This window comes from Juglans microcarpa x Juglans regia, chromosome 3S, assembly GCF_004785595.1.
Source record: "Juglans microcarpa x Juglans regia isolate MS1-56 chromosome 3S, Jm3101_v1.0, whole genome shotgun sequence".
Taxonomy (NCBI): domain Eukaryota; kingdom Viridiplantae; phylum Streptophyta; class Magnoliopsida; order Fagales; family Juglandaceae; genus Juglans; species Juglans microcarpa x Juglans regia.
Window position 1 is genome coordinate 7493305 of NC_054599.1, and position 22031 is coordinate 7515335.

A 22031-nucleotide genomic window follows, 5' to 3' on the forward strand; every position below is an offset into this window, starting at 1 on the left:
TAATTTGGAAAGTCTCAAGTGTAATATTGTGAAAAAATAAATTATAAACAGAAAGGTTGTGGCATTGGGAGCTTTCAACCACTAAAGTGTTAGAATTATTTAAATTAATAGATCTACGTAGATCATGAATCATACACTGTATAATTTTCAAATATAAGGTTTGGATAATGCCAATAAGGCCCAATAAATGTGATCACTTTATTGACATAACCTGGCCATTGACATATCTCTAAAAGCCTATGATTTTGCTCAAATCATAGACACTAAAGTGGTACAGGCCCAATTCATACATAGGGACACATTAAAGACCCATATAATTCCATTATTTTATGATGGACAAAATTAAAATTTGGGTATTATATATAGGTCATGATCCCCACTCTAGATTCATCTTCTTAACTATACACATCACATTGCTATAAGCTTTTCCAGAGAGTGGATCTTGGACGTGAAAGATCATACCGCTATGCTCTTCTCTCAAATCGCTATAGGTATGCTCTCCTGGCTAGATTTCTACACATATTTGACTAGTGATCTTAGTGATTTTGGATTTATATAGATCCAACAAGTGGTATCAGAGCCTCCTTGTTAGATTTGTGCGGAAACAAAACTGCATACTTGTGAATACGATTTTCATATTTTGTGAAGTTTTCACTACTCAAAATTCTTTATGATTCTATTTTTGGGGTGACCGAAAATTTTTCTTGAGTTGTTGTGGTGGTTGCTGGTGTGTAGTTTACCAGATCTTTGAAAAACCGCCACTTGTGGTGCCAAAAGTTTTTATTTTATTTTATTTTATTTTCGATTTTTGACTAAAAATGGGTTGTTGGAGGCATGGGAGGACACCAAAAATGTCCTCACCAACGTCACCTTGTCCAAATCTACCAAAAAAGTGGTCTGGTTAGTCAGACCAGTGGCCTGAACAATGCTAGAAGTGACGGCACTGGTGGCTTCTTTCTGCTTCAATAACTCAAGTCTAATGAGTTTATTTATGGGTCATGGTGCTTTAAATTAAGGTAGAGTTTCTTATGTGAATTGGACTTGGGTCTTAACACAAGCCTTGGGCTTGCTTTAGTTGGTCCAATTTAAAGTGAATTGGGTTAACTAAAGATTAGGTTTTATATGTGATGATCTTGTCCATGTGTTGGCCCAAGTTATAGGACCATTGTATTTAATACTAGTGGGCCAATTATGTCACAAGCCCATACCTATGGGTTGATCCCTACCCATTTTGATAGGTTGAATTTGACCCAGTTGGCCGGTTGACTGACCTAGTTTGACCCGAATCCGACAGAATATATTATTATTGTTTATTATTTTAATAATTTTTAAAAAAGTCTGAATATCTCTATTGTAGACATGTTGTTTAATATTGTCTTATTTGTATGTATAATTATTTTCTTTGAGATATTCAGTGGCAATTCATACATGTGGCTTAGAAAAATTAAAGTGATAAAAGTTTAATGACCCCTGTTATGGAGATTTTTTCCTTGGCCTCAAATGTAGAAGTTTAATGAATTACATCAAGTTACATCTATATTCATGCAAATAACAATCAGCCCAAAGGAAGGTTGTTGTTTAGCCAAGTCATAGATGGTATAAGGTGGTTATATGTGAATTGCATAAGTTTTTGGATTAACCTATGCATTCAATTGTCAGCCTAAATGAAGGCTATTATTTGGCTAGGTTGTATAATTTTTCCGATTAACCTATGCATTCAATAATCGATACAAAGGAAGGCTATTGTTTGGCCTGGTTATATAATTTTTTGGGATTAATCTATGCATTCAATAGTTAGCCTAAAGGAAGACTATTGTTTATCTAGACCTAGTTTTTGCATTATTTACGGTGGGAGATGACCACTTGCATGTTGTAATTACTATCCAAAGACTTGATTACAATAATGCATTAGGTATCTCATACTGGCCCACTTAAACAACAAAATTTTTGTTTGATCTTGCCATGTCTTCTGATTGATTTTGTTGTTCAATTGGACTAAAGTTTGCATGAACTAAGTTATGGTTTGTTTATCAATACTTCAAGATTGATGAGATATTTATTCATTATGAGTTCCTTTTATTTCTGTATAGTGAATATATCTTCGATATCTGCTAATTTGAATAACATTCCAATTCTTAGCAGAACAAACTTTGCAAAGTTAAAAGAGCATGTTACTATTGTTCTTGGATGTATGAATCTAGACTATGCACTTCAGGTTGATGAGCCTCCCAAGCCTATTGATCAGAGTTCTACTAATCAAATGACATCTTATGAGAAATGAGAGCGCTCTAATCGGATGAGTCTTATGATAACGAAGCATTCTATTTGAGGTGCAATGTCTGTAGAGAAAATTTTCAAGAAGTACCAAAGCCAAATAGCAGACCGGTTTGTTGCGTTGGAAAAGGTAGAGACAAGTACGCTTCTTAACAAACTTGTCTCAATGTGGTATAATGACAAAGGGAATATAATGGAGTATATTATAGGAATATAATGGAGAATATTATAGAAATGTCAAACTTGTTACTAGATTGAGAGTACTAAAGTTAGAATTTTCTGATAAAATTCTTGTGCATCTCATTCTGATTTCTCTTCTTGCACAATTTTGTCCTTTCAAAATTAATTATAATACTCAAATGGAGAAATGGACTCTTAATCAGCCTATTGCTCATTGTATGCAAGAGGAAGATATGATGAAATAAGAAAGGATCGAAAGTGCTCACATGGCAATTTTTCTCTCATGAAAATCCTAGCACCAAAAAAAGAAAGAGGAATGACAAAGGTAAGGCAATTGCGGATATTGAGACTTCATAGCCAAATGTGCAACAAGAATAAAATAAGGTCTTTACCTTTTACTTTTGCAAAACCAAGTGATGCTGAAAAATTTATTTGCTTGGGAGATAGTAATAAAGTTTGTGTGGAGGCAATCAAAGTCTGTAGATTAAAATTAAAGTATGGTTTTTATTTAAATTTAGATAAGAATTTTTATATGTCGTCATTTAGATGAAATCAAACCTTAAAGGACATGGTTAGAAGTATGATAACCCATTCTTCTTTGCCAGAATTACTATGGGAAGAGGGCGTAAAGACCTCAATTTACATTCTTAATTGAGTACCTAGTAAAGTAGTAATTAAAACCTAGTATTAGGCATTTACATGTTTGGAGTTGTCTAACTGAGGCTTGGCCCTATAAGCCTAATGAAAGGAAACAGGACTCAAAAACAGTTAGCTGCTACTTTATTGAATACTCTAATAGATCGAAGGGTTTCAAGTTTTATTGTCATTCAGGTAATACCATTCTTGAGATGGGTAATGTCAAATTTATTGAAGATATTCAAGATTGTGAGACTACACAACTCAGAGATATTATATTTGAAGATGAACATATTAAAATACCTATGAAAAATATTGAGGGTGGTGAGGTGGTCATATCTGTCATAATACAAGATACAGATGTAGATCATTAAACCATTTTTGAGTTGCCTCTTACTAATACGAAAAAACCTAAACAACTACAACAAGAAGTGTCATTAAGAAGATCAAATATGAAGAGGATATCAACAATTTCAGATGATTACATTGTTTATCTCCAAGAGCATGAGTTTGATATAAGGTTAGAAGATTATCCAATCTCTTTCAATTAAGTCAAACAAAGTGCTAACTCTCTGGGTGCAATGCTAGATGAGTTAAAGTCTATAAAGAACAATGATGTTTGAGACTTTGTTGAATTATCTAACAGTATTAAACCAATTAGTTGTAAATGGATTTCAAAAACCAAGCAAGACTCTAAAGGCAATGTCAAGAGGTATAAAGCACGTCTAGTTGCAAAAGGTTTTAGTCAAAGGCAAAGCATTGACTATAAAGAGACTTTTTCTCTAGTTTCATCGAAACATCTTTTAAGATCATTATGGCACTTGTAACTCATTTTGATTTAAAGATTCCTCAAATGGATGTAAGACTGCTTTTCTCAGTGGTAATATTGAGGAAAATATGATGCAACCAAAGGGCTTTGAGGCTGATGAATCGAGTCATTTGATTTGAAAATTAAATAAATTCATCTATGGTTTAAAGCAAGCATCTTGCCAATGGTATCGAAAGTTTGATATAGTAGTTTCCTCTTAGCTTTAAGGAAAACGCTGTGGATTAGTGTATTTATCATAAGATAACTGGGAGCAAACTTATATTTTTTATACTAATGATGAAATTCTATTGGCAAGTAGTGACATAGACCTGTTACATCAAACCAAGACATTTCTTTAGAAACACTTTGAAATGAAAGATCTTGCCAATGCATCTTTTGTCATAGGCGTACAAATTCATCGTGATAGATCACATGATACAATTAGCTTATCACAAAGGGCATATGTCGAGAAAATACTCAAAAGGTTTGACATGCAAAATTGTGCATTTGGGGATGCACCCATTGCAAAAGGTAATAGATTAAGTTTGCTCCATTTTCCAAATAACAATATTGAAAAGAAACAAATGGAAGATATCCCTTGTGCATCAATTGTAGGGAGCTTCATATATGCTCAGGTTTGCACACATTCAGATATTGCGTATGCAGTTAGAATACTTGGCAGATATTTGAGTAATTCAGGTATGGATCACTAGAAAGCTACTAAAAGAGTAATGCAGTACTTGTAAAGAACAAAAGACTATATGCTCACATATCAGTGGTCCAAACATCTAGAGATTATTGGATTCTCACTCTTATTTTGGGTTGCCTCAATAGTAGGAGATCCACTTCAGGTTATATTTTCATGTTGGCTAGAGCAGTTGTATCACGAAAAAGCCTCAATTAGACGCTTACAGCTTCTTCTACCACGGAAGTAGAATTTATTGCTTGCTATGAGGCATACAATCAAGCAATATGGTCGCAAGATTTTATCATCGATCTTCATGTCATGGATAGTATTGAGAATCCACTAAAGGTTTACTATAATAATAAGGTCGATGAGTTATATTCTAAGAACGAGAGGAATTTGTCAAAGACTAAACACATTGACATAAAGTTTCTTTTCGTGAAAGAAAGAGTTCAAAACCAATATCTAGTTGATAATTCTCAATAGGTTGACTGCCTTTTTGTAGGAAGTGAGATTAATACTCAAGTTGATAATTCTTGCGTTGGATTTAAGGGAAAAATTGCTTTCTAGTGCTTGCCACACTTCTTATGAAGTTTGGAGGTCAATCACTTGAGCTAAATATCTTTGGACAGAGAGGAAACAATGGCTGAGAGTAATAGTTGATCTTATTACTATCATCAAGAATAGTTTGGATTTGGAATGAAATCATAACCAATAGCATCAAATGAAGGTGATGGAAGGAGTAGAGATGGAGGTGGGAGGGATCCATCCACAAAACTGTAACAAACCTCCGTCGAAAAACCAAGCAAATGTTGCCCTTTCAAGTACAAAACTTGTTGGGCTTTCCATAGTAAGTAGTTTTCCGTATTGAGCTTAATGGCAATAAGATTATTGACATTGATAAGAGGGAGGGCGAAGAGGAGGATAAGGCAGACGAGAGACTGGTGTTTGAAGAATATGCCATGGGAAAAAATACAGGATAAATGAGGTTAGTCAAGATTGGCTCTAGATACCATGTGGTTACTAAGAATCCCATAATCATGGGGAAAACATATTAGTATTAAAATACAAGTGAATTCTAGTTGTATACATGATTTGCGGGAGCCATTGTCTTCTCATGAGCTGGAGCATGATTCTTGGAAGAGATTAACCTATTCATTGCAATTTGTGGGACATGATTGTGTGCTCTTAGGTAGCAAAATTTCACAAATAAATCAATATCTGAATCACTTTAATAACCAGATTATCTTATTCAATAGCAAAATTCTTTTCTAAAGCCTTAATTTTAACACACCTGCTACACTAGCATGTAGAAAAAGACCAAAAGCCCTAATGCCCATTCCCGTTGCCTCCTCCCCCCTCCTTGTTGCTTTCTTCTTTACTCTATAATTTTACTTCCTTCCTATGTTTCTCTTCTCGCCACCACCTGTGTTGCTTCTCCCTTCATATGACCTAATGTAATATCTCGTATTTTAGTGTATTTATTTTTTTTGTGAAAGATTATTATTTTTTTTTAATTAATTTAAATATTGGTTTGAACCTTTCTTAAATTTATCGGATTTCTCGTTCGATTTATTTTATAATTCTTAAATTGTGAAATTTACTTTGATGTACTTTCTTGATATTAATTAGTGTTTGCATTTAAATTTTCTCTTTGCTTTAATGAATAATTGTATTGTTGGACTTTAATTATTTTATTTTATTAATATTGAGTTGCTGTGTTTTTAATTAGCTTTTATTTATTTTTATTGTGCCTTTTTCTTTTCTTGGACTTTTCTATTTCTCGGATTGGGCCTATTTAAGTGTCTTTTAGTTTCATTTAGGTCCCAGCCCATTTATCGTACCTTACCCATGATCCCAAATACATGGAATGGACCAATAAGCCCAAGCCGACGCAACCAGGAAGCAGTTTTCACTTCCATATCTCATGCACATACGTGATCTTGGCATCTAGGGTTGTAATCAACTCTATAAATGCATGTTTTTTTTCTCTCTAAAGAAGTTGCCGCATCAACCTGTGCATAGCTGCACTCCACACTGCCGTCAACAACTACACTGACCTCCACCCCACATCGGGCACTTCTGCAGTGCACCACCCACGGCCAACACAGGTCAAACTCAACCACGAGTACTCGGATCATGGCAAGAAAACCACCCATCGAGAGCCACTCCATGAAAGCCAATCACGCGTAGGTCCACCGCACGGAGCCACCCTGCCCAAACCTCACAACCACCATTGAAGCTCTTCCAAGCTGCAACCCACACGGCAAGCCCCCTGCACGACAGAAGACGCTGCTTCACTACCACCGAACGACCCCTGTTTTTAATACTCAAAACAGAGCAATCTTGACTCAACCAACCCACAGCCCTTAAGCCACCGCCCACGCCGTTTGCCTCAGCCTCAAGTAACATCACTGCCCAGCCACCGAGCTCACTACAATCGACCTCCACCTAGCCCTCTGATCTACAGCGCACCACCTCAGGCTCACGGTGAGCTTCATTCTCTCTCGCGCCGAGCTCTCTCTCCGTCTCTCTCTCTCTTTTCTATGTAAGGCTCCTCTCTCTCTCATTAGCTGGTCTCTCTCTCTACCCAGTGTTCTGTCGCCGCCCCCACCACCGTAAACAACTGCCCAACTCGTCGCCTTCATGCCCTCGGTGGGTATGGCCCCATACGATTTTATACTGTGATTTATATGAACCTATCATTTCCAAAAGGGTCGTTATGTGTTTTGTTTAATCCCTATACTACCCTTATCATCAGACTAATTATAGGTTTATCATGATTCGGTTTATATATATTAGTAGGTTTTGTTTTAAAATACAAGATTTTATAAAGGAAATAGAGAAAGATTTGAGATATTATTAGTGATAAAATATAAATTTTAGGAAGTACATAGTAAGTGTAAAATTTTATTTAGAGATCTTTAAAGAGAAACTAATTAGTCTATTTTTATTAAATGAAATTTTTACTTCCTAACTCTTAATCAGTTTTGTTATAATTATGTTAAGAGAATTTTTTTAAACTAGAGATGTATTCTTGTGGCATAGTTGTATTTAGTATAATATTATTATGCAATTTAGAAATGACTTAGAGTATAATAGTGAGAAGAATTAAGTGGATATTGATGGTTTTAGAAAATGATTATATTTTAAGAATTATGAGAATTTTAGGTTTTGTGAATTTAAAATAGGTTCTTTTAGTATTTTAGGTTTAAATATCAAAATAAGTGGTTGATTGGAAATTTACAGTAATTACTTGATTATTTTATAGGTGACAATTGTTAATTATTCGACATTTTTTAGGAAAATTCTGAAAGGGCTAAGAAGTCCAGGTAAGCGGGGTTCCTATGCTAGACTTTGCATTAAAATAAAATGAAACGAGGTTGATTTTAAAAATATGCATGTTTGTTTTGAAAAGAAATTTGAACACAACCTCAGATTTTTGTTCTACTTATGCATGAAAATTTAGTATAAGAATAAGGTATTTTTCTGGTGTGATTGGTGTAGATATGAGCTTATTTTTGGCATTCTGTTCTTGAACTGGGAAAAATGAGTGAATATGAAAATTTGATAAATTTTGCATGTGACGTGAAGATGTTCTGAATCTATTTTGGAAAATGTAAAATGATCTGAATATCGGTACTCTATTTTGATTTGATGTGGCATCTGAAAAACGTTTGGCATGACTTTCTGATTCTGTTCCAACTTTGATTCTAATTCTGATATGGTGATTCTGATTCTGTTTTGTTCTGATATGTGGCCCTGTCACAGGATACAATAGTGACCTCTGGCCCTATCACGGGATATAATAGTGACCTCTAGTGTGATACCCCGTATTTTTAGTGTATTTTTTATTGAATGATTATTTTATTAATTCAAAAATTTATTCTCTTATTTTAAAATTGTTAGATTTTTAGTGGGTTTATTTTTATGATTTTTAATTTGTGAAAATTAAATTTGATATATTTCCTTAATATTAATTATTGTTATGCATTTAAATTGTTCTTCATTTTAAATTAATTTATTGTTGGATTTAATTATTTTATTTTCATTTTACCATTACGTTTAAATTATTTTATTTTACTTGTTGTTTTAAAATTTTTTTTGTTGGATCATTTTTTTTGTGACTCAAGATGTGAGGATTGGACCTCATTTCTTTCCCTCTATTTTTTTTTTCTTTCCTCTTTTTTTATTCTTCTTCTCTTTTCTTTTTATAGGTGACGATTTAGAGTCGACTCGACATTTTTTAGGAAAATTCTAAAAAGCTAAGAAGTACAGGTAAGCGGGGTTCCAATGCTAGACTTTGCATAAAATAAAATAAAATGAGGTTGCTTTGAAAATATGCGTGTTTGTTTTGAAAAGAAATCAGAAAACAACCTCATATATGTGTTCTGCATATGCATGAAAGCTGCATAGGAGAGTATTTTTGTCATGACTGGTGTAGACATGAGCTAATTTTATGTATTCTGTTTCTGATCATACAAAAAGGAGCGAATATGAAAATCTAAAAGTTTTGTTGTGAATAAATGAAGATGTTTTGATTCTATTTATTTTGAACATGAGAAATTATCTGAAGCTATTCAGTATTTGGTTTTGATATGATGTGGCATCTGAAAACCTTGGCATGAGATTCTGATTATGTATTCTGATTAAAGTCTGATTCTGATGTTCTGCTCGGTTTCCGTTATGGCCCAACCACGGGTTATAATAGTGAATAAGGCCCAACCACGGGTTATAATAGTGGATACGGCCCAGCCACGGGTATAATGGTGGTTTATAACCCTACCACGGGGGTTAAACATGGTATATATCCCGATGTGATGCTCCGATATGATGAAGATGAGATCTCAGATTTTTGACATGCCAAAGGATTTTGAATAAGAAATTTATTCGAAAGCTTCGCTCTGAAATTTTTGATAACATACTTTGATTATGCATTCTAAAAGTAAATATTTTGTACTGCATTATGAATTCTAAAAATGCTCATGATTACATACTAGTATATGTTCTCTGCTTACTGAGTTGTTGATAGCTCACCTCCCTTATCTCCAATATTTTCAGATGATTTTTTTTTATATTTCAGCTGAGGATCCGGACTATGAAGAATTGGTGAGATGACTTAAGAATAGTGGATTAAGAATAGAAAGCTTTCGATGAGTATTGGTAATTTTTTTTATAATTATATTGTTGAAATGTGAGTTTAAGTGACATGTAGAGAAGTTGGTAATTTTTGGGGTTACTATATTGATGATTTTATATACGAGTATGTGTGGTTAATCAAATTTGAAGTGTTTACGTTTGATTTGGAGTTTTTGGAAGTATATTAGCAATGTTGGAGTTGATTATCAGGTAACATGAGTTAACTCTCCGGACCCTCGGGAACGGAGCGTTACATCTGGCCCTGTCACTGGAGATAATAGTGACCTCTTGCCCTGTCACGGGAGATAATAGTGACCTCTGGCCCGCCACGAGATATAATAGTGGTTTTCTGTTCTAAGTGCAATCGCTTTGTTAACATGATAATTTATGTTCTGCTTGGATTTTCGCATGATGCACAACCCTACCACGGGGGTTAAACATGGTCTCTGTTCTGATATGATGCTACGATATAATATGATAAGATGAAAATATTCAGTCATGTGTACCAAATGAGTCTTTGAATATGAAAAGTTGGTTTCTGAATATAAAATGTTTGGAAAGTCGCTCTAATTTTTTGATAATATGTATTTTTGAGATTTGCATATTGATACTAAAATGTTTTGTTTCTACATTCTAAACTCTGTCAAAATACTCATGTTTACACACTAATATATGTCATCTGCTTACTGAGTTGTTGATAACTCACCCCTTACCTCCATATATTTTTCAGATGATTTTGAATAGTTCAACTAAGGATCAGGATTATGGAGTATCGGTGAGATGATTATTTAAGTATAGTAGATTACTCATAGAAGATTTCTGAGAATTTGCGGATTTTATTAAAAGATTTTTGTAGTATTCTAATGACTTTATACTTTTTGGAGTCTATAAATATATTGAGAAATTGTGAGTTTTAAGTTATAGGGAGTAACTCTTCGAACCTTGCAGGACCAGGGCGTTACACCTAAGGGCTTCAGGTTCTCACCGCCTGTGAATGCTAGATTTCACCGAACCATTTCTCATGCCTTAGAAAAGGAATCTGACCAATAAAGGAAGCAAAATTCAGTTGTATCTTTCAAATTTAGGGGGAAATGAGTAGTCAGATCCGGTCAACAACTGGAAAATCCTAAAATGATGTCACCATTTTCTCACAAATTACTTGGGTTCTCTAGATCTGAGGCAACCCATCTCAGCCTCTCATGCTTTACCTAGCTCTCTCTCTCTCTCTCTCCCAAACAGCTGTGACAATTAACCAAGAAAAAGACATTAAAAACGATATTGTCTTCTCTATTTCTCTATGCTTCTTTGTTACTTATTTCCCTCTTCCAGAGGATTTCTGAAAGTCAAGTACTTCATTTTCTTTATATTCTTTTTTTGTGTCGAAACCTGGAAGAGCATGAAAGGGAGTGGTAAAGAAAGAGAATAAAATAATTTTCAAAAATTATAATAATCAGGAAGCAAAAGAAAAAAAAAAAAAAAAAAAAAAAAAAAAAAAAAAAAAAAAAAAAAAAAAGGCAAGAGTGGTGCGCCGGTGCTTGTGAGAGGGATGGATGGACAAACTCAAATTCAGAAGAGCATATTAAAGCATCTCCACCCATCGCATGACTCCTTTCGTGCCCTTTCCATTCTTCAATCCCAAACTCCCATCATCCAAAAGCAACTTTTCCTATGTATTATAACAGTGTAAAACTGTGCTGAGAAACGGAGCAGCCATTAGTCATGATGCTGCATAATTTCTTGCTAAGAAATGGAATTTCATACGTCGAAGTCGACAGTGTGGCCAGTATTGGGAAGGTTTCACGGTGAAGAGGGCAATGTACGTTCATTTGGACTTGACTCCGAGCATTTTATTTGGATTCCATTTGTTTTATTTAAACAAATCCAGGTCACCCCACACACCGGCCGGTCTGTCCAATGTGTTAAAATGAGGGTTTCTCCCTAGCAGTTCTGTATCCGGTATAGAACTTTGAACAAGAGGAATATTCTTGATAACATTGCAATCATCATCATCTAATGATCTTAGTTCTTTAAATAACATAGAAAAACAAAAATAACTTGACATATAGTAAATTAGTCGAACCTATTTTTAATTGAAAAAATAGCTTGATGTACTATGTATATAAACTAGTACATTATTAATATTGGTAACTATAACACAAATTCTATATATTTCTTATACATGAAAAGTAAAAGGAAATACGACGAATATAAGTGGATCAAGCACGTGAAATATTTAATTAATGAGTAAAGTGCAAAGTCAATCTTTGAACTCAGAACCTCTATTTTGATACTAGGGATCCTACCCACCCTATATGGAAAGTAGCTACCCGTCCCGCATCCCATCCCCACCCACATCTCTAACCGTCAACATCTTGTTGCCGGGCGAGTGGATTGACGCCACTATCGTTCGGCCATACCGTCCACCAACAGATTATTCTAAAAAACATCATACAAAATGACAAAAAAAAAGGCAAATATATAGAAAAAACATCACACAAAACCAACAACAATCACACAAAATCAACACCAATTGCACAAAATAACCAAAGAACCTCATGGTAGTGCTCTAGTCTATAGATCGTACGAAGAAATATTAAATCCATGACAGCACAGTGGCAACCATGGTCTTGGATCATAGAGGCCAACGGCCAAGTCGTGATCGTACAACTCGTACTATTAGAGACCGCGGCTTGGCCATAGGTGTGAAAATTCTAGAGAAGAAAAGGACTGAGGGGAAAAGAAAAAGAATAAGAGAAGAAGATCAAGCCACCACATGGGAGCATACTCTAAAGTCTAAATATTGCAGACAAGCTTTCGATTATCAGAAATACATCAAACGCATTTCAACCAGCTCCCTTGATATAAAATAGCTTGACCCTGAATTCATAATACTGTACCATGCAGCAGCGACATATATATATATATATATATATATATATTTATATATATCCTTTTATTTCTGAGCGCTTACATTTAATTAGCTCTCATGCAGTTGACATAGCTTCACTACCTGGAAGATCAATCCACTCAAGTTGGATCACCACTTCACCACACTCCACATTTCTGAGTCTCAGACGCATTTCCTGCACAATTTTTCCACCCTCCCAAACACAAATACTCTCCTCTACAAGGCAGTTTGTCTTGCTTGGCTGAATTTTCTTTACTACAAAACCATTTGGCTGGTTTTCCAAGCCACCCCTCACACACTCAACATATGGTTTTATGTCTATCTCGGCATCACCCATTTTGTCATCAGACGTTAATATGTCTTTGTCATAAACTGTCTGCAAATATGCCGAAAAAAAAAAAATCCAATCAAACTCTTGCTCTTCTTTCATATCTTTTTTACCAATTCCAAAAAAAAAAAAAAGGAAAGTAATCGCCAAATAAAGAATAATTCACTTACCAGAGTGATAGGAACATCGAGATCTTTGACAGAAAGAGTCAGTGCGTCGTTCCACTCAGGATTGAGGTTATTATCTACCACACGAGACTTCAATTTCTGTCAGGGGAAAGGAGTATCAGCAGCCACAATACAACAAATTAAGGCAAAAGTTCATGTGTATTTGGGTATATATATAGCTGCCTTGCCCATATATAAAAACCAGAAAAAAACAGAAGCTTGGAAATTAAGCAGACTTGGAAACCTTAAATTAACTTCTTTTCCGAGATTTGAAAAGAAGAAAAGGAACAAGACTTCATTAGGAAAAGCTTGACAGTTAAGTTCTTTCTTGAGCTGAGTAAAAACTTCAGTAGAGATAATATTCATGGAAAATTCATATCTGTAGCCTAGCTGTACTGTACGCTAGTAATCTTCAATAACTAGAAATTAGGACCTCTCTTCATGAAGAACATTGATTATATATTGTTCAGAAACACTATATCCTCTCTCTCCCACACAAACACACACAAATCATCCGTCTTCACAAGATGAGAGGCCGGAAAAGAGGAAAAACAAACAGCAACTAAAATAGAGAGTGAAATAAATTAAAAAGTACTAAAGAAACAGGCCTGTTCGCCAAAGGTGACGACGACATAAGGGTCGCTGCTGCTTAAGGAGTCACGTACGGCAAGATTAATGCCTCTCTGAACCCGAATACGAAGAAGTCCCAGCAGATTCTCCATCACAAGAACCAGTACCCAAGTAAGCAGAAGAAAGAAAGAAAGAAAGGCCAAGTAATTAAACAGAAGAACAAAGGCTTTCATAGTTTACATATATATTACACAGAAGAACAAAGACTTTCATAGTTGACTTCTCGAGCTGTCTACATTAATTGCTACCACCATTAAATTACATATATATTTACCTTCATATATTATAAACAAATTATCACAAACTGGAGAATCCTGGGACACAAAAAAAAAAAAGAACATATCTATACATCCGCAAGGGCTCATCGACCGAAAGGAATATAGTTTTCCACGTGTTCTACGTTGCCTAAATCTAAAGCTAGCAAGCGTGTATGTTTTGGTGTGCCTTTACATGATGCACGCATTGTGCCAAAATTAAAATGCCAAGTCAAAATCATCTTTGGCATCTACTAAAGTTGCCCTGGTGGTCCATCGGTGTCCTCGCTAAGCCACGAGGCGCGCAAGATCAATCACATATGGAAAAGTTTCTTTGTCCACTTGTTTTGACCGTTGATATTTTTTATTTTTTTTCTATTTTTTTTATTTAATAATTAAAGAAATAATTTTAAGTATATTAATATATTTTTTTTTTACTTTTTTTAAAAATAAAAATGTGAAAAAAAATTAAAAAAAAAACTGAACGGCACGGCCAACAATAAATGCAGAGCCGCAGAGGAGCATTGGCCATCACATATATGCAGGGTACTCCATGGTTATCAAAGCTAAGAGACAAAAATAGCAGCTTGGGGAGCAAGAATAACTTGAAAATACTAGCACAAAACTAGCCTAACCCAAGAGGCTTTTTCCGGACTATAAAAAGGCAATGATCCGTATTCTTATATATAAATTTTAAGGAATTGGTTATTATTAATATTTAATATTCTAGACTACAACGTCTTTATTAGCAAAAAATCTTGCAAGAGATTGCCAAAGGGATCATAGCTTGAGAAGAACCAAGATTATTATGTCTCGTTTGGTTTTTCAGTTCAAATAAGATGAGATATTTTAAATAATAATGAGATTTTTGAGATAAAATAAGATGAGATAATTTGTAAACAAAATTATGTGTTTAGATAGTAGGATGAGATTAGATATTTTGTAAAATTTTAATATGTTTAGAATCTTTAAATAGTGAAATGAGATAAGATGGTTTTAACTTTTTAAGAATTTGATAAAGTGGTGGGTCCACTAATGATTGAAAAGTATGTTTAATTATTGGGTGGGAAATTTTATGAATATATTAAAAATAAGTAATATCTATTATTAATTTAAAAACTCATAAATATTTTAACTTTCCCAAAATATATTTTTTTGTAGTTGGCCGTGATTATTTCAATATTTTTAAATATGAACGCATTTATTTGTTAAACGAAATTATTCTAATTATAACATATTTATTATACTATATTTTATAAAATTCAAAATATATTTTTCTAATTATATATTACAATAAAATAAAAAATTCTAGCAGATAATTATATATTAAAAATGTGGTAATTAGCGTTACTGTAGAGGTAGATGAAACTTTGTACTAGATCAACTATAGCGGTACTATATTGTTACTGTAGCGTTATTGTAGTGTTACTGTAGCGATGGTTGAAAAATAAGAGATGAGATAAAATTTTGTATTCTACCATTTGGATAGACAAATGAAAGATGAAGTACAATTCAGATGAAATAGTTTGTATCTTATTTGGGCACCCAAATCGGGCCTAATCTCCGTGTGAATCTTTTAATTTGAACAATATAAATGTTTCAAAAATGTTAAAGGGTTCACTTCATGTAATCCCTTACTTTAAAGTCTTAAAGTTTGAACAATAACTTAAGGTAAGCTTATTCCTTCGCATCTTTTATGATCATTACAATTTTTTCAAATTTTCATACAAAATAAAATAAACTATTTAACTTTTTTAAAGTCCAAAAAATAATATTAAAAAAATATATTTTAATAATATTTTATTCAACTTTTGACTTTTATCTTTGCTGATAAGATGAGAGGAGATGAATTGAAATTAAAGTGAAAAAGTTGAATACAATATTGTTAGAATATATTTTTTTAATATTATTTTTGTTTTGGAATTTGAAAAAGTCAAATTATTTATTTTACTTTGGGATCTTTGAAATTATCTCGTCTCAAAACTTCTCATAATTTCCTTATTAAATATCACTGAAACATAAAATATTTTTTAATTTTAAATATTTAATTATTTCATCTAATCATTACAAATTTATTAAACTTACAAACAAAATAAAAAAAACATAATATAACTTTTTCAAATTTCAAACAAAATAATATTCAAATAATTTTTTTACTTTATAATATTTTTATTCAACTTTTTCTCTCTCCTATATAAAAACTCAATAAAATATCTTAACTCAAATAATTTCATTATTATTCACAAACTATTTTATTATTATTTACAAAGAAAAAACTATTTTGCCTCCCAATTTGACCTCTCAAGTTGACCGCTTGAATATTTTTTTTTTTTTAACTTAGTAATTAAGAAAGTGAGTTAAATGTATTGGGATATTTTTTTTATTTTTTTTAAATATTTAAATATATTAGAAAAATGTGAAAAAAGATTTAAAAATAAAGATTAAAAAATAAAAAGCGGTCCATTTGAGCGGAGTACTCTGACTGCAGAGTAGCCCAAGTCTACTTACAAAATTTTCAATTCTTCTCATTAGCCAAACATATCATTATTAGAAATGATTTTCCAATTAAGCCATTATTGATGCGACCAGACAGAGAGAATCCTCATCGTCATCAACACTGGGCCGGGTCAGAAAGAGGCCTTTGATCCTCAGTACGTGCTTCTCCGTCTATGGACCTCTCTATCTTAAGGGAAGGATTATATAAAAAATAAAAAATAAAAATTTAACTCATCTTTTTAAATTATTATAATTTTTTTAAATTTTAAATTATAATTATATTAAAAAATAATATTTTATTTAATTTTTATTTCAATTCACCTCAATTCAATCCACCTAAAACCTCTTCAATGCGTTCTGCCAAACTACATGACTTTACATTACAGAAACTGGGACCCAAAAAGGGTCTCGTCGGCCATTCCCATCCTGTTGTATCGATCGGATGGTGGAATTTGAGGTACCAATTTAAAGCTCTCTAAAGTGATCCAACAATATTCTCACCAACTCTAATCACATCGTTAATGTGTGGTAACTCTGTTAGATTCCAACCTCACATCAAGAATTTGAATTATATATCAACCACAGAGTGGTGGGTTATAAACGTACGTAATCATCATGGGTTCTAAGTTCCGTATAGCTAACTACTTACTACCTATAGGTCTAAATGTAGCATAAATGTAGTCCTTAATTATAATATAAATGTAGCAGCTAGCATTTATAATCAGTTTATTTTTAGAAATAAGATGAGATGAGTTAAGATTAAAGTTTAAAAATTAAATAAAATATTATTAAAATATATTTTTTAATATTAATTTTGTTTTTAGATTTGAAAAAATTAAATTGTTTATTTTATTTTATATTAGAAGTTGAGAAAGTTATAATGATTAGATGAACTGAGATGAGATATTTTCTGAAAACAAACGAGACCTTAATTGAGTCCTTTTTTATTAGCATATATTGGATGTTTGGGAACAAAATGATCTTAATTAAGCGCTAGGCAGTACACATGTCATTAGCAAGGAATTTTACACAAATACAGTACTTTGGATAATTCAAAAGAAAATTTCTCAAGTCTAATGACCTCTAAAAATTATAATTTTCACCCAAGTGATCGAATTTAGAATATGGGTGAGCATACTACCAAAACCAAAACTTTTACGAATTGTTTAATATGGATCATCAAATATGATACAATAAGAGTCAGTTAGTTAAACCAGTCATTTTAAAATTGAAAGCAGTGCATGAGAGACAAGGATGTTAGATATTTAAGAACTAGGGATAGTCTCACATTATATTAGCTACTTAATATGCGAAACTAGGCTTTATAAATGATTCTGAGAAGTTTCAAATTGACTAGTTTTGGTGGAGTTATAGTGCAAATATTTCTGGCTAGGAATTTTCTTAGATCATGACGTGTAGTAGCATTAGAGCCATGCATGCACCCAATAAGACGAGTCATGTGACATTGAAGTACTGCATGCATAGGTCAAGCTGAAAGCTTCAAATTGATTTTTGAGTGACAGTGCATCATGTATGGCTTGAAGTTTCATTCAGTTTCAAACCGGGATAAGACTAATGATATGGATATTCTAAGAATCTTCGGCATCTTTTTGAAATAACGTTATATATATATATATATATAGAGAGAGAGAGAGTGGTGGAGTGTATAAGTACTGTACAATCATTTTGAAAAAGAGTAAAATCTACTATTAAAACTTATGTAGCAGTACGTATTACAAGAAAACTACTTATTTGCAACTAATTATTTCTAATAAAATTATTATTTTTAACTAAAATGAGTCTATTTTTATCGTAAATAATCTTTTTTATTGTAAAAAATATTTACAAATATTCATTTTTCTTGCATACGTAGGTTTATAATTGAGTGAGTTATGGACCAAATTGTGTCTTCCAACTTGTTCTGATTTGGATTTGTTTTTCTTTTATTGGTAGGTGAATTATGATTTCTATTGTATATAAAAATTAATAATATTTCTCTTTTTTAAATAAAAAATTCTATTCTCAAACAGGTCATGTGTAAAACGTATTTGATAACGTGTTTATATAATATAATTTGATTTAAAATTTAAATTTTAAAATTTAAATCTTACCAATCAAATATTATAATTTAAAAGATATAAACACCGATTTGAGAAGAGAATAATAATTTTCTAAAATTGTTATCTTTTATCATCACATTATGTTAGGTAATATAAAAAACACCAATAAAATCAGAATGCTTTTTATATCCAAGAAAGTTTTCTTTACTAACATGTATAAACTCTCCAGTACGAAAAGGTGTTATCAAAATATCCTAATAGTCAAAAAAAGACTTCTCCCTTTACAAACTATAATACTTAAAGAAATTAAAATATAATTATTAAAAAAATAGGAATAGCACGTTCTAATAATCCCATGTTGAGGTGGAGCTTTTTTGTTAGAATATATTTTTTAATATTATTTTTATTTTTAATTTTAAAAAAATTAAATTATTTATTTTATTTTATATAAAAATTTATAAAATTTATAATAATAAAATAAAATAAAATAAGATAAATTGAGAAATTTTATAAAAATAAATGAAGCTTTTTAATTTCTACTAAAAACTCGTGTTCCGTAGTTTCAAACTTTCAAGTAGAATCAACTCAGCTCCACCTAATTTTTTATTTTATGAGAGAGAGAGGAAGACACTTGGTAAGACACTTGGTGAAGCTGGCAGTCGCCAACGGCTAAGAGCGTTGAAAGGCATCTTTTTTAGGAAGGGGCACCCCATTAGCATGACAGGCTTTTTTGACCTGGGGATTTCGAGAAAGGGTTGTCTTTGAATAAATCATTTTTAACTTATTTTTGTCAAGAAAAATACTGTTTATTGAATTTTAATAGAATAATCTTAAATATAGTTTTAAAATATATAAATTTTATATGTCATATTCGATTCTAGTATGTACATTTAGTTTTGTATACTCTTTATACATTCTATTGATGTGATTAGTCAAAATAATTATTTTATATTAAAAAAAGTGATGCAGTCAATCACATTAATGAAATACATAAGAAATACACAAAAATAACTGCACATAAAGATTATTATAAATTATTTTATTTTCACGTGATTGTCACATGTCTATATTACTTTATTTGTACATATTATAAATAATATACTTCACTTCACTTTTGTACTACATATGAATACACGAAATTGATCCTTCAATAAAATAGAGGTTTTATTTCAAGAAACTCCAAACCCTTCGAATGCTTCTCTCTGCTAGGCTTTCATCCCTTTCTTTGCTAGAGTTTGATCTTTTCATGGTATCAGACATTGTTTCCTTCCATGGCGTTGTCTCACAAATATGTTTCAGAGAATGCTACATCTCCTTTCTTTCTTCACCCTAGTGATGGTCCCAGTGTCCTTTTGGTCACTCAGCCTCTCATTGGTGATAATTATCATACCTGGTCTCGTTCGATGGTGATGGCTCTTTCGGCGAAAAATAAACTTGGTTTCATCGATGGATCTATCTCTATACCTTTGAATTCAACAAATCATCTTCTTTTGCTATGGCTCTGATGCAATAATATGATGATATCTTGGATCTTAAATTCTATTTCTTATAAAATTTATTCTAGTATTTTATATATTACTACTATTTATGAGATCTGGTCAGATCTTAAGGAACATTTTTCTTAGAAAAATGGTTCTCACATTTTTCAGTTGAAAAAATCGATTTCTGTTCTTTCTCAACGTCAACTTTCTGTAACTAATTATTTTACTCACCTTAAGAGCCTTTGGGATGAACTAACTAATTAGAAGCTTGTTCTTGCTTGTTCTTGTAGAGCCGTACGTACATTGAACTCATATGTTCAACAAAAGCATGTTTTACAGTTTCAGATGGGCTTGAATGAGTCTTTTGCACCTGCTCATGTACAAATCTTGCTTATGGAGCATTTGCCTCCTCTTAATAAAGTATTTCTCTTGTTTTACAAGAGGAACAACAAAGAGAAATTTCCTTTATTTCTCTCACTTATGTTGATTCGCATGTATTTTTTTCTCAAACTAATGGAACCAGATCTGTTAAGTCCTTTTCTAATAAGGATAGACCAATGTATAACTATTGTGGAATCATTGGTCACATGATTGAAAAATGTTACAAATTTGATGGTTTACTCTCAGGCTACAAACCTAAGCAGAAGCAACAGTCCGTGGCCAATCATCCTATCCTTAATGATAGCAATTGCTCTGCTGCTTCTCATTTCTCTTTAACTGAGGTTCAGTATCGGCAACTTTTGTCCATGCTTCATCCTCCAAACAATGTTGATGAGGCTCCTCCTAATGTAAATGCAGTTGTTTCGAATTCCTCCTTTTCTAGTATTATTTTTCCTCATAATAATACTCACTTTGTTTCTTCTGCTATTTAGTCTACTCCTTTTGATTCAAATATTTGGATCTTAGATACAGGGGCCACTAATTATATGGTTCATTCTATTGATAATTTTTCTTCTATTATCAATTAAGTTAATACTTCTGTTAACTTTCTTAATGGTCAATCTGTATTTGTTATGCATATTGGTTCTATTCACATTTTTTAACACCTTTCTTTACATGGTGTTCTAAGTGTTCATTCTTTCCAATTCAAATTGATTTCAATCAGCAAGTTAACTCATTCACTAACTTGTTGCTTCTTGTTTTCTTCTAACGTTTGTTTAATTCAGGACCTAATTCGTTGGAGGCTGATTAGAATGGGTAGACAACAGGGAGGTCTTCATATACTGCAATAATCAGGCTCTTCTATTTCTAAACCTAATTTTTTTTTTCAATACATACACTGCTTGCTTACCTGATAATTTGCCTTTACATACTTGTTCAGTTTCATCCAAATGCTCTAAATATGAGTTTTGGCATAATAGACTTGGTCACCCTTCTAATTCTAGAATGATGTTTCTGAATAAATCTATTCCAAAATTAACTGTTTCAAGCAATCCTTGTATGGTTTGTCCATTAGCTAAGCAAATAAAATTACATTTTCTTAATAATATTCATCTATCTACTGCTCCTTTTGATCTTGTACATTGTGATGTTTGGGGCCAATATTTTGTTCCTACTATTGAAGGTTACAAATATGTTTTAAATATTGTTAATGATTCAACTCGTGCTATATGGCTTTATCTTCTTGAGCATAAATCTGAGGTTTCACATATATTTCAGATTTTTTATAAGATGGTTAAAACACAATTTCATCTTAAAATCAAAGCACTTCGCACTAATCATAACACAAAATTTTTTTCTCTGATTGTCTTAATTCTAAAGGTATCATACATAACACAATTGTGTTGAGACTCCACAACAGAATTTTGTTCTTGAGAGAAAACATCAGCACAAACTTAATATAGCCAGAGTAATGAGGATTCAGTCTCATTTACCCATTAATTTTTTGTGTAATGATGTTCTAACAACTACCTATCTTATTAATAGATTGCCTACCCCTTTTTTAAATAAAAAATCTTCTTTTGAACTTTTGTTTAAAACTTCTC

General features: G+C 32.3%; 1 protein-coding gene across 2 annotated transcripts; it reads right to left on the reverse strand.

The window, feature by feature from the left end:
- Nucleotides 1-12504: 12504 nt before the first annotated feature.
- LOC121257908 (protein C2-DOMAIN ABA-RELATED 7-like) lies at nt 12505-14015 on the reverse strand. Of its 2 annotated transcripts, XM_041159178.1 has the most exons (4): nt 13971-14015; nt 13734-13923; nt 13129-13224; nt 12505-13006 (listed from the first exon to the last, which is right to left on the reverse strand). In XM_041159178.1, exons 2-4 carry the CDS (start codon nt 13845-13847, stop codon nt 12707-12709), a joined length of 510 nt encoding a protein of 169 aa, XP_041015112.1. In that variant the 5' UTR covers nt 13848-13923; nt 13971-14015; the 3' UTR covers nt 12505-12706. The 2 variants fall into 2 exon arrangements, with proteins under 2 accessions (XP_041015112.1, XP_041015113.1); XM_041159179.1 differs by lacking the exon at nt 13971-14015 and having other exon boundaries at nt 13734-13925.
- Between the last annotated feature and the right edge of the window lie 8016 nt (nt 14016-22031).